Consider the following 27,500-nt stretch of genomic DNA (forward strand, 5'->3'; position numbering starts at 1 on the left):
GGGGATGAGAACAGGAGCAAGCACAGACCGAGACCGAGAAAAAACCCAACTACTACAAGTTATACCAGTAGTACACAAACATTGAACAGTTGCAACAATCAACTACAGTCATGTTTCCTTGTTGCATCATGCCTATGGTGGTAATGTGCAGGCAACTGATAATCTTGAAACTCAGAGTTACAACAAATCCCGAGTCATCTCTTGTCTTCTATGGTTTTTAATTTTTTGCTGTAAAAATATTTATAGGAAATCCCAAAATACACATGTGCTCAAGCAATATCTCTAGATGGTGTTGTAGCTAGCATACCTCAGAAACACAGAGCAGCAAACCGAGAACAAAGTTTGATGAGCAGCCTGCACTAATCCAATCATCATCTCGATGATCTGGAAGTCCTGGCCAGAGAAATCCGACCTCATGAATATAATACATGCAGCGCCGCAGGATGTTCGGCCCTACAAAATGTAGCACCACACACAAACACCACTCTGCTCACTGGAGTGCGGCGCTACTTTATTCATGAGGTTGAGACTTCTTTGGCCACGACTGTATTTCCTACTCAATGGGTTTTCCCAAATTTTGTATTTTGCTCTCACCGACACTCAAAACAGTGAAGAAGTCACGTGATGCCGACCCATCAATCTCTTTCACTGGGGCCGGCTGCAGGAACAAGAGGGGGGGGGGGGGGGGGAGACAGCACAGATGAGAAACTAGAACGTCTGTACACAGGCAGACAGATAACAGCACCCGATCCACATCAACTTGCAGCAGACTGGGAAATCATTGACTACGTGGTCCAGGGTCCAGTACAGCTGAAGCTTGGCCATACAACCACCTGGCCTGTAAGAAGACTTTCCTTGTAACCAAATACTGTACGTGGAATGTGCAACGGTCGCCCTGGTAACAGCGAGCATGTGCATTCAAAGACTGTGATCACCCCCCTTCTCAGGAGTGGTCACTCAAACCAGCTTTCACCAAGAGTATAATATAACCTCCCAAGAATGTGTAACTCTGCATACGGGGTATCCGAAGGCGAAAACTCACATCACGTGCCTCGGGTACGTTTCGTACTGCGTACAAACGAAGGATAGCGTGCGCGCAATCCGAATATCTGCCATGATCATGCTGGGGATTTGTATACGCGCAGTGAGTTTCTGTCAGAGAGGGCTTTTTTTATTACTCCGCTGCTCGTTACAAACGGGCTGGAAACGTACAACTGCGACACTACACCACGTGACATGAGTTTTCGCCGTCGGCGAACCCCATAGTAAGGGTGTCAGGGGCTACACATTCTTGGGGGCTTGTATACTCTTGCTTTCACCTGTACACAGAAACAATGAGTATGCTAGAACATATTCACTAGTTGCAGGAATGGAAAAGGGAAAAAGTCTGAAGAAAAATTTGACTGTCACCACCAGGACTCGAACTAGGGACCTTCGCTTGAGGCCGGCGATGCTCTAACCACTGAGCTATGGTGCAGCTGTCATCCCAGCAGAGACCGTTCAACATCCTCTTCAGACTTCGAAAGTCACACTAGAACCTACCTGCTTGTTACTGGAGAATAGCTGTCGGCCGGCGTAAGGGTTTGGTGCGGACACGGTGCTGGCATTCCGGAGCCAAACGATCAGCTGGTTGTTGATTTGGGCTATGTGCTCTACGCATACATGAATGCACACATGAACACACACACATGAACACACACACATGAACACACACACACACACACACACACACATAAATGCATGCATGCACATACACACACAGAGATATAGAGTGCCATCAAGGGTATAATTATAAGCTAGTTCAGTGGCCGCTGTTTTGCTTCGGACAGCATGCACATACACACACATTCCTAGGATCAGCACAACAACATACGGATGGACGTAGAGAACGGGACAATGTGTGAGCATTCCCACAGAGCACACATAAACAATTACTATTGAATTAGGAGAGAGTCAGAGACTATACCGAGAATACGTGAGAGAGAGAGGGGGGGGGGGGGGGGGGGGGGGGGGGGGAGGTAAACACGCACATACCTTCCGTAAGGCAAACAGTGTGTCGGCAAGCAATGACGGCCAGTGACGATAGAATCCTCTGACAGGTCTCCTGATCTGCCCCGGAGTGTGCCAGCAGTCTGACATAACAGCAGCAACAGATTAGCCCGAAGAACACACAACAATGCGAACAAAACAAGAAATTTGAAACAATAGGAGCCCAATAGCATAATTAATTTCCTTTTTTCTCAATGGCACGTAGACACAGTCATACCCAGCGGATCAGCGGCTACAACTACATCACTGGGAGCAAAATCAAGATGCGGCACTCTGCCCGAACGGACAATTTCACACTTGATCAGAACATGCAGCCAACCAGTCAGTCAATCGGCGGTCAAAGTGACAACGCCCACGCGTCTTTATACTCACTTGACTAATATCGGTGTGATCTGCGAAAGGAAACCAAGTCGCGCACCCTGGAAACAAAAAAGAAAGGGAAAAATGGAGTCACGCATCTCAACCACACCACGTTTCAGCCTTGAAGTTGAGTGTAAAAACTGAAAAGGTGCGGTTTATATTCGGGAACAGAGCACTTGCAGGGAGATACATGTACCGTAAAGTACCGTTGATCCGCCCCCTCTCTAATTCCCGCCCCCTGTCGATTTTCTACCTGTGAAGCGACTTCGGCGTATACAACGAAATACGATGTTGAACCGACGCGTGCACTGCTATACACAATACGTGCCAATCCAGGATGAAAATGTGCAAAATCCAGCACATCAAGTCTGATCCTCAACGTTGTTGTACACCGTACTGCACTTGACAGCCTTGATCTAATTCCCGCCCCCTGCCGAAAACCCAGTTGGGAAGCGACATGGCGTGGGGCAGATCAACGGTACTTTACGGTACATGTATGATTGCCATCGAAGTATTGAACTGATAAATCGAGGCCCCAAGTATTGGTGTCGACTTATAACCGGTAAAATGCGGTACTTGCACGTCAGTGTTCAAGGCCGCTAGCTTCTCAGTCTAGTTCGGTCAGATGCGGACACAGCGCACTGCTTACCTGGGCAAGCACCACGGGCAGGATGAACGGCAGCTGGCGTGTCTCCACGGGCGGGTTGAAGTGGCGGATCTCCAGCAGCGCGGTGGGCGCAATCTCGCGCAGGATGACGGCGCAGAGCAAGCGCACGCGCGCCGCTCCCTGCTCCGGTTCCGACAGCACCATGTACAGCTGGTCGATGAGTTGCCGTGGGATACTGCATGTCCACAACGAACACAGGAGAAAAAGATCAACCACAGTGAAACTTAAATTTATTAAAAATTGTATCCTACCTGGCTATGACAAACTGTCGACGGAATCGCAAAATGCTATTTTCAGACAACCTCGCAATCCGAGCTACCCGACCTCGTAAATAAAGAAACTCAGCTAGACAGTGGCTGTGCACACATACAGACACAGACACAGACACAGACACACACACACACACACTTACGGCAGGTTCTTGCGCGTGGCTTGGACCAGAACATAGAACTTTCTCAGCATGGTGATGAAGTCATTGCTGCGGTCATGGCCCTTCATTTGGGTGATCAGGTTCTCGCAGAACTCCTGCAGCTCGCCATCGCTCAATGCTCTGAACGCAACAGTCAAGAAATACAAACATACACAGCTTGTAACACAAGTGTATCTTTAGCTGCATCTAAGATCTTGGATCACAGTGATCATGATGTTTACCCCCCGATAACTACAAACTATGCTTATGAATTTATAATAAAGAAAAGGACCAAGGAACTACAAGTTACGCTATAATGTCCACTAACATCACCAGTTCCTTGACAATCAGCTCATGCGATAGCATTGCACAAAACTGACCGACAGTACGAAGTAACTTGTAGTTCCTTGGTCCTTTTCTTTAGTATAAATTAATCATTGGCTCTCAATCCGGGTCTATCTATGCTTATGAACGTGCATGATTCAACTAGCACGCACAACAATCAAATGGGTCCCTGGATGCTTTCGTTAACAACTGCCTGGCCAATATGTGCAAACTTTACATGATGAGATAAGAACCGGGCAAAGCAAACGTGTGCCGTTGGGCGAGAGCAATTTTCACCCAAAAGCCCTGCATGGACAGAGTGCATACCCTGTAGGCTGACGTGACGTAATGTCGTTCATATACCGAAGGATGTACCCAGAGTGCTTGATAGTGCTCAACACCACAAAGGCAGAGCGTAATACACTACAGAACAACAAGGACAATCAAGGCTTGTTTGCTGCTACTTTAAGTTTCATGCTTACGCAATCATCAGGCAACATCCTGTTGCCTGATGATTGCGTAAGCATGAAACTTAAAGTAGCAGCAAACAAGCCTTGATTGTCCTTGTTGTTCTGTAGTGTCGTTCATATATTGTAGTGAGAAGATACCAGCCCTGCGTATCCCATACATGCCCCCGTACCATCAAACACATCCCGTGGAGAATTTCATAATACCAGTGTGATGGCCCGATCACATTGCTTTTATCCCGGATACATGGTGCACATGTGAGCGTCCCGCACTGCTGTATACACAAAAGATTTGCAAGTGCAGGTACATACATCGCCAGCTTAGCGAGTGCCCCGAACAGTTCTCTTGTTGGTAGCACAGGTACCCCCCGGTACCCCCCCCCCCCCCCTCTTGACATACCTGGCCTGATTGAAGAGAGCATCTTCTACTGAAACTCTGGACGACACAGAGCTGTGTCTGACATACGGTATAGCCATTCCAGCTACGAATACTGTAGTGGGCAGTTGGACGTAATTAGTTGGAGTCTAATCCGGACAGCTGAGAACTGATGCTACTACACTACAGTCAGCGTGCTGGCTGACATCAAGAAAAAGAACTGCTCGCCAGTCGCATGAGACCCACCGTAACTACTTGATTATTTACACTTAGTCACAGCAGTTTAGTGCGTTTATGGTGTGGTATTCACGCCGTCATACGTAGCTCTTCAGCTCCCTTGCATTTCTCAAATTGTTCCAACCAAGCACACAAATACAAGCATTCATGATTCAATTGTACTATAACATTTTAAAATTTTAATACTTCACGCCAAAAAAGAGTTGGTGTCGTACTCGCAGATATCACATCCAGGGAGTCGTATTTTGACGACTCCCTGATGACATGCATGAGGCACAACAACAACAAAAAACTGACAAAACGATGATTCTGAATTCTGCGCTTGAACAGATTCATTTGATTTTCACGAGAATCCTGCGAATTGAAGAATTACATCCGGGATATCCCCTTATATCGGTTGGGTGGGCATCTGTGCCCGAGTGGTGTCGGCACCCTAGTTTTTGTCTTCTTTTCGCATATTTCTTCTTTTTTTGAAACTGTTATGGTCTTTTGTATCTATTCGAAGTGGCTTATGCGAACATTTTTGGCTGGTTTGCATGATTCGCATGCCCATTAATGCAGCTGCAGGTAGGGTCCGGCGGATTCTGCCGGCAGAAAAATTGGCAGAATTCGGTACTTTTTCTGGTAAGTTTCATGCATGTGTGGTATGTGGATAAAGAAATGGAGCAGAATTCGAGGAATTGCCCGCCATAAGGTTTGTATGGTTCTGCCAATTTCACTGCTCTTCGAGCAGAATCTGCCACCTTTTCGAGCATAATCCGCCGGTCCTTAGCTGCAGGCCATGCTGATGTCTACGCGAACAAGCACATAATAATAAATAATAATATCCCCTTATTTCATAAACACTTATTTTAAAACTCGGATGTTGAGCCATAAATAAACAGTCAGAAAGTGCAATAACTAGTATACCGGTATAGTATCCAGTTACAGTGATGGAGAGTTACTCGTATCCATAATTATCATGTGTTTTATTATGTTATGTCCTTTTCCTTTCCACATTTATACCTTTAACTTCTTCAAAAATACTGTCCCCCGGCCCCGTGAATTCCGCGGCACCCACTCTCTTATCATTGGCCGGTGTTTCCACCGAGTCTTGAGATGTTGTAATAAATAAATAATAATAAATTCCGTGCAGAATTCTGCGGCTAAAAACAGTAAATTCTGCAAATCCGGCTCTATTCTGCGGCAATTCTGCAAGGAAAATGAGCGTAAAAACAGGTCGAATTTCCGCAACCCCACCTAAGTTTGTTGTCCCTACAAATTCTGAACCAAAATTATGCGAAATCCTGGTCGAAAAAATTGAAAGCTCTAAAATATACTGCCAGTTGATTTTGAAAGTCACAAGCAGGTTGGTTTGGCTGTGAAAATACATGTACATGTCATTGAAAGTCTCCAGAAAAAGCAGTTTTTTCGCTTTTCTGCAATATTCCGCGGGATTTTCTGAATTCTGCAATCCGCGGAATTCACGGGGGACAGAAAATAGCACAAAACTAAGGTTTACTGCCAGTGACAGTGATTTTGTGTACACCAGGGCCGGGGAGTCGTAATAGAGAGGTTCTGCTACACGGAACTACGTACCAAACTCCGTGTCAACTGCAGTGCAGTTTGACACGGATTTTTCGTACGTTGCACCGGTTCTGCTGTACGTAGCATACTCGAACCATGCACGAACACCCCGCCACATGTACTCTGTACGCTCACTTTTCACACGGAGTCCGGTCCGTGTGAACCGCGCTTCACACGGAAAACGGTATGAAAAAATCCGTATCAAACTAAATCCCGTACCGCGGCGAAGTTTCCATACGTACTTTGGCACGTTATACCGTGTGGCAGAACCTCACTAATATTAGGGAGGTTCCGGAGTACGATTTTTCGTGCCAAAATCCGTGGAGGAGCTACGGATTTTTTATACGTCGTTTTCGAGCAGTGAAAAGTTCCGGGGTACGGAACTTATGTGTTTGCCGTCATTGCCTAGGTTACGATCGCAAACACGTCACATTCCCGCGCTATGCCTTTTTATTTTGAAAATTTGTACCGAAATCAAAACTTCCCGCGGAAAATCCATGTTTCTCGTACCAAATTTGTACGCGAAAAATCTTTCTGCACCCGATGACGCAAAATCTCCATACGAAACATGGTTCGTGTGAAAGCCAGTCCACACGGATTCTCCGTGCCGAAAAATCGTATGGAGCACGCCTGGAAAAAATCCGTAGCGCCCATACGGATTTTGGCACGGAAAATCGTACCCCGGAACCTCTCTATTGTACATGACTACCCAGTACTCGCTGGACCCGGTGGTAACCAACTCTGGTATGTACTCTTGCTCTTGTCAACAGGGAGTAGTACAATTACTGTAAGACATGTATATATAACGAGGAAGTAAATCTAACGTTTTAACGGATGACAATTCTTCGTTATAATAAGATCCGTTGAGGCCGTACTGCTTCATATAATGCTGTGTATGGATATGGCAGAATACTGCAAGATCGTTAACATATCTTCTCGTTAACCTATGAATTTTGGACAATCGTTAAATTTGCGACTCGTTATAATAACAATGTCTTACAGTATTCAATAGTATTGTACTACTCCCTGCTTGTCAATACACATGCCGGCGCGTGAGATGCGACATAAAATCTACTGCAACATACAACAGGGTCGTGACGCAGCACCAGGATTTCAGGTGGGTGTATCAAGCTAAAAAAACCAGCGTCAACTGTTCATACAAGACTCAACGAGTGTGATTTACTGAACGTGCCACAACGGCAAACATGTGTAGCACACACACAGCAACACGGACATACTGTGAAAGAACATGGGCACCAGCGGTGTGCATAACCTGAGTGGAAGAATCATTACTAGTAGTCCATACCAGAGTAGCAGCAAAATAACAGTAAAATGTGAGTAAGGCATACAGTTCGGATCGCACACAACTTCACAAAGACTAAAAGTAAAACATGTGCAGCTACACAAGCAAGTAAAGGCCTAAAAAGACAGGACATTTGCACTAGCATGTACATACAGATCGGCCGTTAGCATCATTATCGACATCAACAACAGGAACAAAACTCACATGGCATTGGCACAGCGTCACGACTGAGCTAAGAAATCGGACCACCACAAGCACCACAACGCGGGTGGAATAAAACACTAGGGGGAGGATGTCACCAACATGTGCTATCATGGGTCGGGAGATGGCGCCAGCAGCAAGTGCAGTTGATCTAAGGTATATTCACTCTACATTTCGTGTATTTCGTGCGGATAGCAGTAGACTCCAGTTGATACAAGTATTCCGTCTGCAGTATGTAACTATCACTAACAGTATATTCTCATGCATTGGTCACAGCCAGTGAGTCTGGTGAAGTTAGAAAGCTGGGGGCTCCATTACCCAAACTGGGGTGCTCTTACGAGGACTCAGGCAGTACAACTTCGCCGGGGATGGGGAGCTGTGGCAGCAGTGTCACCGTGGCCGTGCTCTGACCACCGCTAAGCGCAATAGCCGAGGACACACTGTAGCTGGTAACGCCATCGGCAGCGCTTGAAGCAACGGAGAACGCCGGCGGTTGAGACATACCAGCAAGAGTCGCAACCGTGCCATTGGACGTGGACGGCGTTGGTTGACTGCTGGATGAGCCGGACGAGTAGCGGTACTTCTTGCGCGTCGGCTTGTGATTGCCGATCCAGGCCTTCACGCGGCGTGGCAGCATGTTGTGCTCCTCGGCAAACTTCTCGATTTGTGCGTTGTTGCGTTTGCTCCAGTTGCATTCGACACCGAGTTGCATGAGCAGCTCTTGTTCCTGGGGCGTGTAGTGCTGCTTCGGAGAGCGGAAGCCCTTGTTGCCATGCGATGGTGTGAAAACCTCAGCAGCCGGTGTCACACAGACAGGGCTCCCAGAGTTTGCCTTTCTTGATGGTGACGCGACAAAGGAACCATCCGAGAGAATGCCGGTCGGCTTGCAGCTTGGCCACTGGCCTGTCATGCGCAACGTCAGGTGGTTCAAGTGCAGGTCGCTTTTTGCATGAGAGCGTAGATTGCTCACATCGCCCGATGTTGAAAATGGTGCACGGTGCGGCGGGCAGATGTTGCAAAAGATCCCGTCCTCGCGCACCTCAAACTGCAACTGGCTCTGGCTGTTGCAGTCCGTGAAGATGTTACCAACTACCTCTCGGCCCACCCAGCCATCTCCGGTCTTGCGGTAGCTGAACAGTCGCTGGTTGACGCGATGCTGGCATGGAAGCAGGGCGAGATTCACTGGCTCCAGGATGCGTGGCGGCTGCATCGGTGGTTGGTCCTCGCCGTCTTTCTCATCTCCGGACCCTTCGCCGTCCTCTCCCTTTTCTTTCTTGGCACGCGGCAGCCCGTAGCCCGGCTTGGAAGAAGCCGGAGGGCATGTTTTGCATGTGCCATCACAGAAAATCGAGGATGATGGCCCAGCTGTGGTAGCCGGGGGTGCAGATGATGGGCTGCTCCAAGCACGAGATTGCTGAGCAACTGAGCTGAGCACTGCAGCAGCCGAGGCGGCCGCAGGGTCTGCTGTGTTCGGAACGGTGCCTAGTTGTGGGGGCAGCTGACCAGGAAGGCCATCCAATGCCGACTGTCTGGAGGGATCCACGGGCTCGCGAGGCGACCTCACATGGAGAGCCATCGTGCCCCGAGAATGAAGCTTGTTGAAACATGGCGCACAAAATCCAACGTCGCAGTTGAAACAATCCACCTCCGACCGAGTTTTGCTGCAAACCTCGCAGCTGTAGGGAGTAAGCTTATGCTCTGCGAGTTTCCCTTTGGAATGGACAAGAGAGCAGCATGTCTCGCACAAACTCAGGGAACAGTCAGAGCAAGTCAAAGAAGGGCGCTGCTCGGAACAGAATTCGCACCCTGGGACTGGGTTCTCGTCCATCGTTGAGGCGTTGGCCAGCTAGTTTTTGAGAAGACACCAAACAAAATCGCGAACTCACAAGAACTTCCACCAACTGCAAAGCAAAAAGCGATAAAAACGCTCGCAGCTTTGCGCTCTTTTCCCGTGGCGCATGCGCATTTCTGCGAATACGTGTTTTCAAATTCATCTCAAGCCGCTTTTCCTAAATACGGCGCAGATCTCTGAGTCTGCAAGAAACTGAGGAAAGACAATTCACCACATTTGGTACGATCGAGATCGTAGATCTACAAAACCGTGTTGTGTTTGTTGGCTTGAAAACATGAATTGTGTGACGTGACACGACACTGACAGCATCAAAAAAATGGAATGAACGTTTTGATCAGGGAGTTCGAGTCGTCAAAATTAATACCACGGTATTTGACGACTCGACTCCCGGGATCCCTGGTTTTGATTATGAGACTTCCCGTATGAAGTAAATTTAATGTCATGAGGCGTCAGGGACCACAATCATGTAGGGTGATGGTCATGCACCTGGCCCTAGGTAGTGTACCAGTGGTGTACTGTCTGTAGCAAGAGTGTTTATGCATTCTTGCCAATAGTGAATACGTTTTCTGGCAGGTCCTTTTACTAAAATCAAGAGTACATAAAATGTACTCTTGCTAAAATCATACTTTTACTGACTGTGCATGTGCTCAATGTCATAATGAGCATTATCGTATCTTGACAGGAGCCAGCCAAGTGAAGACCTACCACAGCACATTATGAATAATTGAGTACCTACAGACTACAGTACATGTATGACTATTTTTGTAGTCGACTATGCACAGTCATGTAGATCAACAAACTGATCAGTATACATGCAATGAAATAATAATATTATGTGCAAAATTAATGTACAATGTAGATCAGATCCACAGACATCACAGTAGGTCACAGTACTGTATTAGTATTACACTTATTGAAGTTATTCCGTATACCAAGACTGACTGGCAAGAGTCCATAAACATGCACTCTTGCTTATAGTTATACTACTCGTACTCAAGCAAATCCAAACAAACAGTATAAAGCCAAGGGACCGTTTTGGGTGGCAGCCTCGTGTGTGATTTTGCGAGCAAGGTGAAATGGCTACGGTGGAGTAGCAAGAGTACATAACTACACAGTTATGTACTCTTGGGAGTAGTTATACCAAGAGTCCATAACCCTGGACTCTTGGTTATACTGTAAAAGGCCCAGTTTGTTTTTTCATCATCCACTGTGCAGTACACAAGCGTGCAGGTGCCGTAGAGCACACACAAGGCGATCATCAATACTAGAACAGAAGTAAGAGCGGGAAAAAATATAACACCGGCGGACGGACTGATTTTCTCACTCAACGGGCAGTCTAGACCTAATATAAGGCTAAGGTGCACTGGAAAGGGCATCTAAAAACACTAGCTCGACACAACACCGATGAGATGTATGCAGGGCAAATAAAAGTCAAGCGGTAGTGTCCCAGAGAGAAACAAAACAATACTGTAGTACAATCATAGTGAGAACCATGCTGCGACTTCAATGGTACTGGGTACAAGCATGTTCGCCCTATACATTGCCACAAGGATAAGGTATAGAAAACGATGATCAAGGAGCCACGCCGAAACCTGGCTTGGGTACGGCTCCCCCATGGAAAAATGTGGAGAGGTCGGGGTACATTCTTCATGCACCATTCCATGGCAAAGGTCTTCACAAAATTGAGTGAGCGGAGGAAATACATTAGGATAATCAAGCATGGTAGATACCGGAGGAAGGGGATTATAAAACTCTGTTCGGCTCAACGAGATGCACATTTTTAAACCAGATCAGTTGCAAGGAAAGGCAATGTGTATGTCCGATAAATATCAGCTGGAAATTCGTCGATTTATACTGAAAATTTAAAAAAAGGGAACAAGTTACTAAAAATCAATAGAAACGTCAGATTAAAAAAAAAAAGTAAAACAAAAGTTAACACTCAACAAGAGCAGAAGCCTCAGCGCATAGCACCCCATCTAACATGTGTATGTTCACGTTATTGGCCGCACAGGTATGGTGCCAGACAAATCTGAGAGGAGGGCCGGCGAACACTCGCTGCTCATCACCTCATACCGTGCAAGTACACATCACGTTACTGGGAAGCGTTGGCAACTTTGTGAAATGGCGGTGGGTCAATCATGGCACACCTTTCAACGCCACGTGCAAACATGATCATCATGGCATCGGGCCAGATGAAGATCAAGGATCAAGTCTGCGGCAAACAAGCGCCACAGATATTCAACTCGGCAGAGTGATTCCCTGTTACTCAAGAGGGAACGACTCGGAGCTGTAACAACAGCGCCTGGTCACTCAACAGAAGAGTTCAACTCGCAACCTCATACCGCCTCTTTTCGGCGATGTGTGATGTCCTCCATAGGTAAGATATTGACATCTGGCTCATCATCGTCATCTGACGAGAGAATCGGCTGGAACACTTGCGATACAGAATCTCTGCTCACGTCAATACTACGCCGGAACCTACGAGCTGGTGACCTGGAGTTGAAGCAGTTGTCCCACGAGCACAGGACAAACATCAAAATGAACGCCACGCCGCCGAAGAAGAGGATGGTCGACTTGAAGGCGCTTGGCTTGCTCGGACGGGTGTGCTCGGAATACTTGCAGTGTGTGGCATCTGTACATACACGCACAAACGAACAACACCAGGTGTGAGAATGCTGGGCGCCTACTAACGTTGGTCGAAATGGTATGCATGTCATAGTTTGCTTCATTGCACATGCTCCTGCCAGACCAAGAAACACACACCTGGCGAAAGGGTCTCTTTATATACATGTATGATGCTGCATTGGATGCATCATTTTGACCAGCGCTCTGCGAAAACCGACCTTAGGTGCTATTTTGGCGAAATTGAGTTTGTGCTAGATTGTTGACCCATGACCCTTTCTTCAACTTCTGGTGAAGTTTGAGGTGGATTGCATACATATTCAGTTAGATACAATGACAATTTCTTTGCACTTTTTTCTACAATATTTTGAGGAAAAGTAGCAAAAATCCTGGATTTTATGCTACTTTTTGGAGCCAATGCTGTGAGAATTCAAGCAGCATGATTGCAGCCAAACTTTGCAGAATAAATCTGTATGTCATAATCTTCAAAAGGAAAGGTGTATGATGGCATTGGATCTTCCTGTTGTGGAGATAGACACATTCTTTCTCTCTTCTGTGGATGGTGTTGCTCACGAATCTGCTGGAAGATGTATTTGGCTCTGTATGAGAATATGCCAGCCAGAGTGATGGGTAGAGGCAGGTGCAAAGTAGTGAAGAAGCTCGGATCAATGCCGGGTTAAAGGATATTATTTGAGCTAGCGACTGTCTTCTGCTTCGTTCCGCCATGACTCTCACCTTGTGATCTTCAAAAATCGACAGACCGTGACGTTTTGTTCTTTTTCTCGAAAAAATTACGAAGCACCTAAGGTCGGTTTTCGCAGAGCGCGGGTCATTTCATTTTTGACCAATAAATGGGAAGAAAAAAAGCACTGTTGGATGGCACATACCCGTTCGCCGAAACAGACCAGTGATGCTGGGCTTAGCCAAGTGACTAGCTCCGACTGGAGAAAGAAAACAAAAATCAGAGTGCACAGCACAGAGAAAAACAATGAAATAACAGTTACAGGCAAGATGTGCCAGCATAACTGTAGACATGTGCCAGCATAACTGTAGACAACGAAATCCGGTCAAAGGGCATGCGGCCTGGCCTGCAGTGCTGATCCTACAAGCAAGTGCATGTACATACTAGTTAGTACAAACACACACACACACACACACACACACACACACACACACACACACACACACACACACACACACACACACACACACACACACACACACACACACACACACACACACACACACACACACACACACACACACACACACACACACACACACACACACACACACACACACACACACACACACACACACACACACACACACACACACACACACACACACACACACACACACACACACACACACACACACACACACACACACACACACACACACACACACACACACACACACACACACACACACACACACACACACACACACACACACACACACACACACACACACACACACACACACACACACACACACACACACACACACACACACACACACACACACACACACACACACACACACACACACACACACACACACACACACACACACACACACACACACACACACACACACACACACACACACACACACACACACACACACACACACACACACACACACACACACACACACACACACACACACACACACACACACACACACACACACACACACAGTGGCCTTTAGATAACAGATATTTTCATTTTGGATCGAGTAAAAAATCCGAAAAATCACAGCTCACATCAGAGTGAGTTAGACTGACTAAAAAACTGAAAATACTTCTTGCTTCTGGTCATGGGCAAACCTACCCCCCCCCCCCCCCCAATATATAGTCCCACGTACGTACCTGTACACGAGGAAGCGGAAAATCCAATTCGCCGATTCTGTCGATCAAACACGACATCGTAGCCTTCCATCAGCACTGTCCCTAGAATACAAGGACCTGCAGAGAGTCGTCACACAAAGATAAGACCAAAAGTGGCATTCAAGGCACCATCGTGAACGAGCGGTATAGAATAGATTGATTTGAGTCCTGGCCAACAAAAAAGGTAAAATGTTATCACTGCGCGGAGAGGAAGCCTGAAACGACAAGACACACATTCAGTGACGCATGCTGCTATGCTACAGATAGTTTATTCTACTGTCGTGGACATGGAAATCCGGTCGCACGTCTAGTGGCCCCAGGGCGCTGGCCATGCAGCCGTGGATATTAAACGCGGTACAAGCTTGATTTATGCGCTGCATGCAGCGCGCAGGTCGACATTGTCGCATCGGATCAACATGTGCACTGCACGCAGCGTTCTGCACGCGCTGAGGGCGCCGGCCCCGCGTCAATCGACTGGATTTCTACGTCCACGACAGTAGCACAGCAGAAGAACAGACAAAACAGCAACAAGCGGGACATTCCCGAGAAAGCAACAGGCTGGTAAGAGCAGAAGAGTCAACATACAAATCTGGAGCACTCATGCACCATAGGTGATCATGATTCGACTGACCTTCAGCAGACTCCTGGATGGAGAACATAAAGCAGGTGTGACCCGGGTTCTGAAAGCACGGCACACCCTGCAAGTATAGCTGATTACAAGAAAACGACAAAAAATGTACAAAACAGGTTAAACAGGTATTCTGCCAGTCAACAGCAAAAGAGGATCCTGTTGAATCTGAGATGTTTGTAGATCCAGACAGTGCACAATACGGTACGGCAGTAAGCGCCTCTTTCTTGCACAGCTCTAGAGTAGAACCCGGGTTAGGGATCCACCTAACTCTGCGCGGACATGGCTGGACTCAGTTGTACAGGGATGGGCAAAAAGGTGTGCAAAACGACATTTTGTGAGTAGATGGACCCCGGAAAAATAGTTTGGAGCGAAAAAATTACGGCTTCCTCAGAAACCGACGGGGGACCCCCTTGGGCCGGAAATTAAATCCCGGTATAAGGATCACCCGCACAATGTACATGCCAAGTGACCCCCCCCCCCCCCCCCCGGGCTCCGAAGGATCACCCGCACAATGTACGTGCCATTAGCCCCCCCCCCCCCCCCCGACTCCGATCCCTAATCCGGTGTGACCCTTAACCCGGGTTCTACTCTGCATCGCAAGGGTAATGCTTATTGTTCTCCCTTGAAGCTCATTGCTCCTGCCGCTGTTCTTTAAAGTCAGCATGGCGTGCAAGTGAAGCCGGTTATTCTGGATGAGCGATACTTTTCACAACGTTTAAAAAAATAGGCCACATGCACACACACACACGTGCACAACACCCCCCCCCCCCCCATACACACACACGTGCACAACACCCCCCCCCCCCCCCCCATACACACACACGTACAATGAAATAACCACGCACAATGCCATGCTGGTTAAGGTTACCTACATGTGGTGGAATGGTCAAATCAAAATAGTCCAGTGCATCTTCCTCAGCCGTCAATGACAGCGTGACGCTCGGAAAGAGAGCGAAAAAGGCTGCTTCGTCGGTCACAGCACACCGGGAAGTCCCCGTCCAGAACTTGTCAGCCTTGGCGCACGTCAGGAATGAGTGGTTTGATTTCTACAGGGCAGACGAAGAGCAGTAAATTAGACTTAACCGGATACTAAGTACATGTATACATACCAGGTATATGTAAAAGAGACGGAGGAGTTTTATTGCAATTACACAATGGGTGTTGGGGGCTACACCGCTACACCCCCCCCCCCCCCCCCTTTCAACAAGACCAAATTTCACACTACCAATGCTGGCTGTGATGCATATGTTTGCCATGGAGGATGATCCCCGCCGACATTGCAAAACTAATTCACACTATTTAGTATTATACCAACGTACACACCTTCAGATGCTGCTGGATGCGGCCCACTACTGCCAGAAAGACATCAGTTGGAAGGGACAGAAACGTTGTGCCGCTGTCCACGAACGTGCGAGGCTTATTGTACTAGACCAAATGAGGAGCAGAAGAAGCACAGAAACAAAACACATTCCATCCACTCTTGGTCTCTATGTGCAAAGACAAGGACACCCAGCGAAGAATACTGGAACTCGCACCGTCAGTGCACAGGATCTGTATGCGCACATCTACGCACGACCGCATTCAACTGCAGTGGTTGCCACATGAGAGAGAGTACCACCTGCCCCTCGCACAATGCCAAATACGGACTGTGTGAGTAATACATGGCACAGGAGTCTTGAAAAAGGAAATACAGGATATTTTTTTCTTTTTGCAGTACATAAAGAATACTTCGAAGTACCTGCTTGCAGTCCATGCCCAATGACATGCCACCGACTTGCATATCATCAATGAGAATGCTGTAGAAATTCTCTTCCACAATCTTGGTGTATACCAAGGATGGCTTCTTCACTGCCTCAACATTGCTGCCAAGGGTCTGCAACAGGAGAGATAGATAGATAGATAGATAGATAGATAGATAAAGAGAGAGAGAGAGAGAGAGAGAGAGAGAGAGAGAGAGAGAGAGAGTGTGTGTGACAGAGAGAGAGAGAGAGAGAGAGAGAGAGAGAGAGAGAGAGAGAGAGAGAGAGAGAGAGAGAGAGAGAGAGAGAGAGAGAGAGATAGAGAGAGAGAGGGTGTGACAGATAGATAGATAGATAGAGAGAGAGAGTAAGTTACATTATAAAAGCAGGAAAGTCTAACAAATGAGGACTGAGGCCTCCACTAGGGTTTTTACGCCTGAAAGCAGGTGCATGATTTAACAAGCAGGTTGTCAGTCTAGATTTTATGCGCAGGTGGAGATAAAGGCGCAGAATTTTGGCTGAGAGAGAGGGGGAGAGGGGGAGAGAGAGAGAGAGAGAGAGAGAGAGAGAGAGAGAGAGAGAGAGAGAGAGAGAGAGAGAGAGATATTCAAACGCCAATGTTCTGCAAAGATGGGCCATGCTAGTAGCATAACATCGAATGAGAAATGAGTGGGGAGAAGAGACTGGTGAGAACCATATTCGAGTACGAATAGCACGCATAAGACGGAAGACACGGTTAATTCAAAAAGAAGACAAAAGGAACAGCACCCAACTTGCTCATTTCATTCCAATTCCTATGCAACAAGAAGTACATGTACTAGCAACAAATCTCCACACAGCAATAAAACAGGAAAACTCACCAATGAACCGGTAAAGGAGAGGTTCTTGGAGGTCCCAACCCGCCCACACAGCGACATGGTGAAGGAGTTTTCAAACTTGTGATTGCTGACTAGGTTGTCTAGGACTGGGATCACGGACTTGTCCGGCTGCAGAGAGATATAGCGGAGAAATAGCAGCAGCAGCAGCAGCGATGACGACAGGCAAGGGTCAGTACAAGTACAGTAGTAATAATAATAGTTACAGTTCACGTGTCGCATGTCACTCATGGAAGGATCCATGGGCTTAACGCACCTGCCAATGAAATCCAGGCAGAAGAGCCAACAAAAGGCATTATCATTATTGTTGGAACGTGCAGTATCGCAGTAAGAACAACTACGCAGTACAGTAGTATAAGATAAAAATGCCACTCTTGCCTCGTAAACCATACATTTACCATACATCATTCACAACGCCACAGTACAGAGGATTCACTCACCAAGGCCAGGGAGTCATACGCCAGACCGAGAATCCCCTGCCACGTGGCATTCCTGATGTAGAAGTTGCTGCTCCGGTCGATCAGGGTCACAAAAGCGTACGTCGACAGATCGGTCGTGCCGAACTGCACCACGTCCTGGCAGATCGTGCCCTGCCACGAGCCAAACTGGTAGTCTGCCTTGGCCTGGCGTGCCTCACACTGCACCGATGATGATCTGCACGCACAGCAGGCAGCACATGGCACATGCAAATGAGTGGGGACACACTGGACAGCGGACATGCATCATAATTATGCTTTTCTTAATTAATACAGTGTACGTAGAAAAAAAAAGTATCACAACATCTACTGTATAATGATTACAGTCAAATCTGTCGTAAGCGACCGCCCCTTGGTGCAAGAAAAAGTGGTCTCTTACGACAGATGGTCTCGTATGGCAGATGTATGGTAAATCCGGCATACCAGGCATGCATATATGCTTCCATGTACTCAAATCGACGAGAATAATGTGATTAGTAGATCGACACTGCCTGGACTTGAGGGCTACAGCGCAGCCTCAGCACAGGCCAGGGCCAGTCGATCGCACTTGCAAGACAGCGCATTTTCACACCTTGCAGCTGACAGCGCACTGGCAAGTACAGTGTCGCACCTGACTGAACCTGGGTCGCAGTCGCTTACAGCAGATTTGAATGCAGCCACCGTGCATGAAATCGCGGTCGCTGGTCGCGCACAGCAGATGGTCGCTCTGGACAGATCAGTTTGTATGTGAAACCGTCGGTGCACGGAAAATCGGTCGCTAACGGTAGATGGTCGCCTACAGCAGAGGTCGCTAACGGCAGATTTGACTGCACAAGTACTTCGAGTAAACATCTAATTTTAGGTACACTAGTATTACATTTTGGTGTCAAGGGAAGTGACAGGTTTCAGCTGTGACATCGAATAAGGCGACCAGCATTCCTTTCACATACACTGCATGCTGCTGTCCCTCTACAAACTTAGGTGCCTGGTTCAGGCTCTCAGCTGATGATGCCCAATGGGGGAAAAAAATGGCATCCTTTTCAGTCATTTTGTGCAGCTGAGAGCCTGTTAGAATGGAAGTGTTTACAAGCTTTTTTCTTCTTTTTTTTTACAGTGCACTGAAAATAACATGTCATACAGTGGTCTTTAGCTGAGATGCTGGGGACTAAATTAGCATGCAATCAGATGCCGAAATTGAGATTGAAATCACATTTCACACCCGTCAACAGCAGCTTCACTTACTGCAGGCGGTCGAAATAATGGGAGATGTTGACGTTGGGCGCGCCTGCAATGGCAAAGTTACTGCTGCCAGTGTCCACGATGGCACGAACCTGAGCAATTATTGTGCAAGAAAAAAAAGATAACACATGCGAAGCACTGAAAGTGCACACCCTCAATAGAGTGAAGCTGCCTGTATACACTCTATCCAGAGTCGGAGCTGCGGCAGCTGAGTTTCACATCACGTGTCATGGTTCAACAGGGGGGGGGGGGGGGGGGGGGGGGGGGTTACGCAAGCAATCAGTGCAAAGCAAAGACCAGAGAGTAGCGCGCTTAGCAGGCCCGGGCACAACGCGGTGCCCATCATGTACAGCGCCAGGGTGTGCTGGTTCTTCATGGGATGTGAAAATCTGCTGCTACCACCGCCCAATAGACTAATGCTGCACACGTATAGCGGTTATGTACTGTTGGTAGAACTGACAATAGTGGTAGTAGTAGTAGTAGTGGTAGTAGTAGTAGTAGTAGTAGTAGTAGTAGTAGTAGTAGTAGTAGTAGTAGTAGTAGTAGTAGTAGTAGTAGTAGTAGTAGTAGTAGTAGTAGTAGTAGTAGTAGTAGTAGTAGTAGTAGTAGTAGTAGTAGTAGTAGTAGTGCCAAAACGCGTGTGACGTAGCATGTCTGGCATAGCCAGGGTCCACCAAGTCAGCAAGCGTGCCAGCCCTCGCCCTAATGGTGTCATTACAGAGGGACAGGTACACGCAGGCGAATGACGCCGTGCTGTGTGAGCGTGCTGCGAAGACCGGCTTGTACACAAATCTGGCTACTGTGCACGGCCAGGATCAATGATTTCGGGTACGATACACGACGGCAAGAGTAGATAAGCAAGAGTGTGCAACTCGCGGATGGGTTGGCCCACGGCGGAATTTTTTGTTGACGTAATCTTTTCGACGACGCACGCGCTATGAGTCTTTTGGAAAGTTTTCCCTCGTGCACTTGGCCGCATTTGCACTATAAAGTCGGTGCCCAGCACGTGCTCTCACACTGCTCTGCAGCAAAATGCGCGTTCTTCTGAAAAAAGGTGACGTCAACAAAAAATTCCGCCGTGGGCGGGGGTATCTGCAGATTGTGCAGGAGAGATCCGGAGTTGCACACTCTTGTTTATCTACTCTTGACGACGGGCATCTATTCGAGACTGACTTTATTACATGGCATTACAACAAGTGAAGCATGGACTAGCGAGTGCATACTGCATACTTGACACACATAGCATACTGTATGGACATTTCACCTGCTGTGCACTAGATTTATAAGTCACAGATTTTTTAATCTTGCTAGCAGGAGCAGCAGCAACAGCAGCAGCAACGGCAGATTCAAGACTCAAACAATTCTGGGTATGTTTTCATTTTATTTTATTTATTTCACCTTCCCGTGGCCAGGGAATATAGGCCAATATGGAGGGAGGGGGGGGGGATGTCCATTGTGCAATCAACATATGCACATATGCACACAGAAATACACGCACACACACGCACACACACACACACACACACACACACACACACACACACACACACACACACTTGTATTTGTTGCTCACTGCCAAAACTGGTCACGTGGGTATCCCCGGGAGAGGGGAGAGAGAGACTCAAAAGGAATCTTAGAAAGATGACTCAATCGGCTATTGAACCGCCCAACGGCCGACACCCCCTGAAATCCCCAAAACTCTGGGTGGATTTGAAAAATGATCCCACATATGGGCTCATCACACCTCAGTAAGTGGGTGGGGACAAGGTGCAGAAAAAGGATTGACGGCATCAGGGTATCCGTCCTGGGATCCAACTGCAGTTACCCCTGCCCCCAGTGAAGGTAATACTTGCTACTAGTGTGGGTGGCTAAATCAGAGAGGATCACACACGCACGCACACACACACACACTGACACACACACCATGCATGCCCGGCACAAGAGACGGACGCAAATCTGCAAATGCACGGGATGTGCAGCCACAGATTTTCACACACACACACACACACACACACCATGTACCATGACACCCGTCGCAAGAGAAGCACGCAAATCTGCAAATGCACGGGATATGCAGCCACAGATTTTCACACACACACACACACACACACACACACACACACACACACACACACACACACACACACACACACACACACACACACACACACACACACACACACACACACACACACACACACACACACCATGTACCATGTATACACCCGTCGCAAGAGAAGCACGCAAATCTGCCAATGCACTGGATGTGCAGCCACAGATTTTACACACACACACACACACACACACACACACACACACGCAAGAACAGACGTGCACGTGTAGTCACGTGTAGTCCTGCAGCCTACGGTCTGCCACCAGACAAAGCAATGGATTGGAAAGGGAAGCTTACCTTCTGACCTGGTGTACCTAGTGCTATGTCCACAGCATACCCTTGACCTGGATATCCATTCAACTTCTCCACAAAGACAGTGGAGTCGGCGGTTGTCGTGAGCAAAGCCCCCATACAAACTGCCACCACAATCCTAAGTACACTATCCATGGTACGATTGGCCCAAATAACAACAGCAACGACTGAATGAGACACAAAACTTAGTTCAATGCAGATTCTTTTTCTGTTACGTCGAATTCTACATTGAATCAATTATTGGGCTCGTCATTCCTGTGTTACTCCTTGGTTGAGTGATACAGCGTGCATTTGCAATCGAATGAGCATAGTAAAACTACTAGAGCGAGAGGATCAAAGAAAACTGCTACAACTACTTGTAGTGTAAACGCTCATTCTCTGTCGTGTTCGGTGATCACAACGCTCATTATTCTTGATTGCCTTCCACTTGAAAAGCTGAGGCCACCATGTACCAGATGTACCAGCTCAGTGCAGTACTCAGCCTCAGGCTCAGGCTCAGGCCTCAAAATACTTATTTGACGACTCCCAGACAGACTCGTCAGTCGACACTGATGACTGTGCATCATCATGATCATTGCATGTGCTAGCTCAGCTGGTAGTAGATCTACATGTAACAATACTAACATGGTCTGTGTTGAGCGCTGTATCGCAAAGAGTCATAAAGATACATGACTGACTGTACTACCAGTCAGGCCAGGGGACTTCCCAGATTTATTGAACGATTTTACCCGTTTGGGCCGTTTGACGCTCGATTTTCGTTTTGTGCACCTTGGCGGTGACGTAATTTTCTAAGTCGCCCATGGGGCATGCCATGGCCCATGGCCCATCGCAGCGGCCAGCGCTACGTCATCATGGTCTTGGACATGTAAACATGACGGCAAAAGCAGAACGAAGGACGTTTTGTCTTGCTGAAACAAAGTACAAGTGGAAGGTCTCAAAGATTGTGAACTTTTCGCCATAATGGTGTGAGCCTACATGACTAGTAGTGTGAAAGTTGAGGTACTTTACTATTTTCATGCAGAAGGAAATTATAAGCGTTATCGATTACAGCTTTACTACCGAACGTACTTGTCACTACATTGCTCAGAAAATTGTTTTTGGTGAGTCGAAACGATCACGAAGTAAATGCTTGTGAAGTAAAAGCTGTGATCATCCTCGACATCCTGTAGTGTCCTCAGCATGGCGGAGGAGGTATTGGGTGAAAGCGCACCGCAGTCAGAGACTCGAGACTTGAGTGAAGTCAACGCCTTACAACGAGAGCCAGTTCCTGCTTTTCTTCAGAAACTGTGGGCTATGGTCAGCGACCCTGAGACGAATAACGTCATTTGCTGGGCTGAGGCAAGTCTTATTTTTCTTTTCATTTCAAACTCTCACTTCGAGAATAGTCGCGAATGAGTGCGAAGTATTAGTACTTGGAGCAATGTGGTGTTGTGATGAAAAAACATATTCATGAATGGGCTGGAACCCAGGCATCAACAGGCCTGTAGTCTGCTTGGGAGTCTCTTGCCGTATCCAACTCGTTCATGATTCATGTGGCGAACGTCCTTTTAGCGTAATGGACGTATCATGTCGGTGTTCTCCGTGCCTGTACATCTGCGATTGATATCCCTACCTTTCGCCCGAATAAGCTTGAGGTCGTGTATGTGATATCACCCTGGTCTGTGTCATGCAACAAATTTCAAGCATCATTACATTTTTTGGAGTTCAGTGACTTTACAATGCAGTCTGGTGAATGGATTATTCAGTACAGAGGCTGGCATGCCAATTGCCAAGGAGTACATTTCTGCCATTGGGGCGAAATCGCTCAAACCTGCCTCTGCAATACCACTTTGTGCAAAGAACATAACAATGATTTACAGAGGCTGGTTTTAATGCCTCCCCCTCCCTACTTTTCTCTGCCAAAATTGCATGGAAAATTACGTGGCAGGGTACTAGTAGTGTACGGAGAGAATTCCGTGGCATACACACATGCCCCTCGGCAGTATTCAAACTCCTACGGCAGGGTAGGGTCATTGCTAAGACAGCGCTGCCTTTCACTGCAGTGGCCCATAGCCGTTTTCAACTCGACCTCTAGTTCACAAATTGCACTTGGAAAATGCTGGGAATAGTTCTTGCAAATTAGCAATGAAAAATATCAATTGTGCACTCATAACCATGTATAAAACAATTAAAATGAAACAATTCCAGAACGTTTTCTCGTGACTATCATCAGTGGAACATCGTCGGACGTCCCATAGTAAGAATCACTAAAACAACCAGTTATATAGCTAGAATAATATGAAAAGAAGCGTGAGAATGCAGCAGCTCGCGGCTATGCATATCGCGTGTAGTGTGAACTTATGCAGTGGATCTGAGAATGGCAGCAGTAGATGAATGTGGCAGCTGTGAGTGCATGTGGACAAAACTGGTGAGTGCGTATTATTTGAAAAGAGTGAGTGCTACAACATTTTCTTTTTGCTTGCATAGCACAGTTATGCAAGAGCAGCAGTTGCAGGTGTTGGAAGCTGTTTATATTCGTACACGTGACCCTGTGCTATGCAAGCAAAAAGAAAATGTTGTACAGTAGCACTCACACTTTTCAAATAATACGCACTCGCCAGTTTTGTCCACACGCACTCACAGCTGCCACATTCATCTACTGCGACCATTCTCAGATCGACTGCATAAGTTCACACTACACGCGATATGCATAACCGCGAGCTGCTGCATTCTCACGCTTCTTTTCATAATTATTCTTCTAGCTATATAACTGGTTGTTTTAGTGATTCTTACTATGTGACAATATCCCACTGATGATAGTCACGAGAAAACGTTCTGGAATTGTTTCATTTTAATTGTTTTATACATGGTTATGAGTGCACAATTGATATTTTTCATTGCTATTTTACGACTGCTGTCTCCTCGTCGGTTATTTAAATAGTTCTTGCCCTTGCCAATTTGTTATCCCCGTGCAAAGTGCTGATAGAGCGTAATTGTGTGCGCTCTGCTACACTTTTGGTCCATGATACATGCACGCATGATGCGGTTACAATGTAGTTTATGCACGGCCGGATTTGATGTGCAGCTCTACATGTAGATGATAGACTATGCACCCCAGCATGCAACCCTTACACCGCTCTGTTTTCTTTTCTTCCTTTTTTTCTTTCTTTCAACTTAGGATGGCAAGTCGTTCATTGTCAAAAATCCAGATCTTCTCTCGCAGGAGATCTTGCCAAAGTACTTCAAGCATCGTAACTTCTCCAGCTTTGTACGACAACTGAACTTGTGTGAGTCCTATTGTATGCTTATTGTTGAGTTGCACCATGTGTTCAGCTGGCCTACTTCGAATGTACATGTACTGGGAGGGTGATTTTGGTGCCCCAGCAGTGCGTAGCCAATTGTTGGCTATGCAGCGCGTATGTTGAAGGTTTTTTGTTGTCCATGTTGCCGCCTGTTTCAGACAACTTCATTCGGAGCAGTGGCCTGGGCACGAATGCCATCGTCGCCAGCGGATATGTAGTCTTTGGGCACTCTTTGTTTTGCAAAGGCCACCCTAATCTTCTTCGCAAGATCAAGAGAAAGGTGAGCATCATACTGATCAGTGGCTTGCGTTTACGCATGTTTACAACGAGAACAGTCATCATAAATTTACTACTCTTTGATGACAAGTGTACTTCACCACTTGTTGAAGCATAATTATGCCCATAGTACTTTACACTGAAATGCCACTGAATGCCATCAATGCCGCGCGCGCACTAACGCACGCACGCACGCACGCACACGCATGGTTTGAATATTCCCAGACCTGAAGAGCTCAAGACAAAAAATAACCGCATGTTTGTTTTTGTTCACTGCAGACTGCTGCTTCGGCGGTGAAGACGAGCCCACAGCCTGTTCCTGTTGCTGTTCCTGTTGCTCCGCCAGTCAAGGCTGGTGGGAGTGACGACTTCTCTCAAGCGGTGACCGGCTCACTTGAGAAGCTGCAGAAACAGCAAGAGCAGATCATGGTCACCTTGCAGGAAATGAACCGGTATGGGATCAGAACTTTCATGTAGCACTTTCTGCTGACTTTCAGTTGGTTGGTGGTATCCACAATCCAGTGGAGGACTTCTGCCCTGGATTCGGGGAAATTTGATATTGAATACTGTGTTAAAGTCTACAAATTTTCGGCCCATTCAAATTTCAGCCTCCCAGGGCTAAAACACATTTCGGCCCCATTAAATGTTCGACCTGTATTGCTGCTGCCTGTATACACTGTCACACTGAACCTTGCAAAACCCAATTTCGGCCAAATATGCCCCTCCGAAAATAAATATGCACCAAATATTTGTTGACTGATATTTGTTGACTTACAGTAGTAGCTGATTGTGTTGTAGAATGTGTGCACCGTAGCTGAGTGTCCTCTGATTGTGTTGTAGAATGTGTGCACCGTAGCTGAGTGTCCTCTGATTGTGTTGTAGAATGTGTGCACCGTAGCTGACTGTCCTCTGATTGTGGGGTTTTTCCGGTGTAGAGATAACCGTGGCCTGTGGACGGAGATGATTAGTCTCCGGCGCTCCGTAGAGCGTCACGAGACGATTATCGCAAAGGTATGTGTGTAGGTGTTGACGTGTGGAATTCAAAGCATACACGTGTGTGCATCTGTGTGTGTGTGTGTGTGTGTCTGTGTCTGTGTGTGTCTGCTGGATATGGACTCACGGAAGCTGACCGGCTGCCCCTGGACGTGACGGGTGTGGTGGTCGAGTGTGTAGATAGTTTTCGTTGTCTTGGCTCTCTCCTTCACACGAATGGCCGATCCACCCAAGATATCAGCTCCCGCATTGCCGGTGCATCACGTGCATTTGGAGCCCTGCGCCAGCCGGTTTTCAATGACAGCAACCTCTCACTTGCTACGAAGCGGCTTGTGTGCGGGGCATGCATGTTGTCTCTGCTTCTGTACTGTGCTGAGTGCTGGGTGCCGTTGAAGCCCGACCTTGATGCACTGTGCTCTTTCCATTCTTCGCTGCATCCGTTCCGTGATGGGTATCAGCCAGCGGAATGTCTGGGACGAACGGCTGACCAGGGTTGATGTTCTGGAGCGGTGGAATCCGCGTCAGCCCTGTGACATCCCCAGCCTGCTGACGTCGCGCCACATGGAGTGGCTTGGGCATGTTGTGCGAATGCATGAAGAGCATGCCTCGCATCAGCTACTGTTTGGCACCCTACATCCTGTCCGTCCAATGTGCGGCCAGAGGAAAAGGTGGCGCGATGCTGCGCGGAAGGATCTGGCAGCGTTGGGCATCGACGAATGGTACGACTTGGCCGAGGATAGACGGGAATGGCGGGCCGCTTACAATGTTCTGCCTCCTCCCGAACCCGTTTGTGAGCCCCTGCGGATACCTTGTGCCGAGTGTTGTCGTCTCTTCTTCAGGAGTGGTTTGCCTCGTCATAAATGCCTCGGTGAGCGCCGCAAACCTGCATCGGAACAGAGAGGTAGCCAACAATGTTCTTCCTGCAAGGGCTGGTTCCGCAGTGCCGGAGGTTTGGCGGTCCACAAGTGCCCCAACTCCCGGACGCTCCCCGCAACATCGTCTCGGGCTCCGTGCCGGGCGGCGGTGTCTACCATTGCTGCTCAAGCGACTTCTCCGCCGCCGCCGCGTGTGTGGCTCGCTCTCTCGTGCTGCAAGGCCCACTGTGGGGCATGTGGTCGGTGCTGCCGCTCTACTCGTGGATTCCAAATCCATAGCTGCCAAAGATGGCTCTCTCGTCGTGCCGATTGAACATGGTCCCTGATCTCTCGGCGGACTGCCGACTTTCTGCCGTCGCTCGTCGTTTCCATGTTGTCGGCCCC

At 47.7% G+C, this 27,500-nt stretch overlaps 3 protein-coding genes across 4 annotated transcripts in view; 1 reads left to right on the forward strand and 2 right to left on the reverse strand.

The window, feature by feature from the left end:
- Nucleotides 1-4,976, reverse strand: part of LOC135817826 (AP-5 complex subunit zeta-1-like) — a 31,134-nt gene extending 26,158 nt beyond the window's left edge. Inside the window, exons 1-7 of the mRNA XM_065331104.1 lie at nt 4,677-4,976; nt 3,489-3,626; nt 3,059-3,251; nt 2,422-2,468; nt 2,035-2,132; nt 1,543-1,652; nt 595-658 (exon numbers count right to left, since the gene is read on the reverse strand). Coding sequence (XP_065187176.1) covers nt 595-658; nt 1,543-1,652; nt 2,035-2,132; nt 2,422-2,468; nt 3,059-3,251; nt 3,489-3,626; nt 4,677-4,753 — 727 coding nt within the window. The 5' untranslated portion in view covers nt 4,754-4,976. The remainder of the gene's footprint in view (nt 1-594; nt 659-1,542; nt 1,653-2,034; nt 2,133-2,421; nt 2,469-3,058; nt 3,252-3,488; nt 3,627-4,676) is intronic.
- A 6,111-nt stretch (nt 4,977-11,087) lies between these two features.
- LOC135817824 (beta-secretase 2-like) lies at nt 11,088-22,125 on the reverse strand. The gene is made up of 11 exons (XM_065331101.1): nt 21,677-22,125; nt 19,270-19,358; nt 18,013-18,226; nt 17,558-17,683; nt 16,697-16,831; nt 16,282-16,383; nt 15,831-16,004; nt 14,959-15,037; nt 14,310-14,405; nt 13,321-13,374; nt 11,088-12,443 (listed from the first exon to the last, which is right to left on the reverse strand). Exons 1-11 carry the CDS (start codon nt 21,824-21,826, stop codon nt 12,148-12,150), a joined length of 1,515 nt encoding a protein of 504 aa, XP_065187173.1. The 5' UTR covers nt 21,827-22,125; the 3' UTR covers nt 11,088-12,147.
- A 465-nt stretch (nt 22,126-22,590) lies between these two features.
- LOC135817825 (heat shock factor protein-like) overlaps nt 22,591-27,500 on the forward strand; it is an 11,341-nt gene continuing 6,431 nt past the window's right edge. For both annotated transcript variants that reach the window (XM_065331102.1, XM_065331103.1), the window contains exons 1-5: nt 22,591-23,029; nt 24,849-24,957; nt 25,131-25,252; nt 25,528-25,700; nt 26,184-26,259. In XM_065331102.1, coding sequence (XP_065187174.1) covers nt 22,871-23,029; nt 24,849-24,957; nt 25,131-25,252; nt 25,528-25,700; nt 26,184-26,259 — 639 coding nt within the window. In that variant the 5' untranslated portion in view covers nt 22,591-22,870. The remainder of the gene's footprint in view (nt 23,030-24,848; nt 24,958-25,130; nt 25,253-25,527; nt 25,701-26,183; nt 26,260-27,500) is intronic.

This window comes from Sycon ciliatum, chromosome 5 (assembly GCF_964019385.1).
Source record: "Sycon ciliatum chromosome 5, ocSycCili1.1, whole genome shotgun sequence".
NCBI lineage: Eukaryota > Metazoa > Porifera > Calcarea > Leucosolenida > Sycettidae > Sycon > Sycon ciliatum.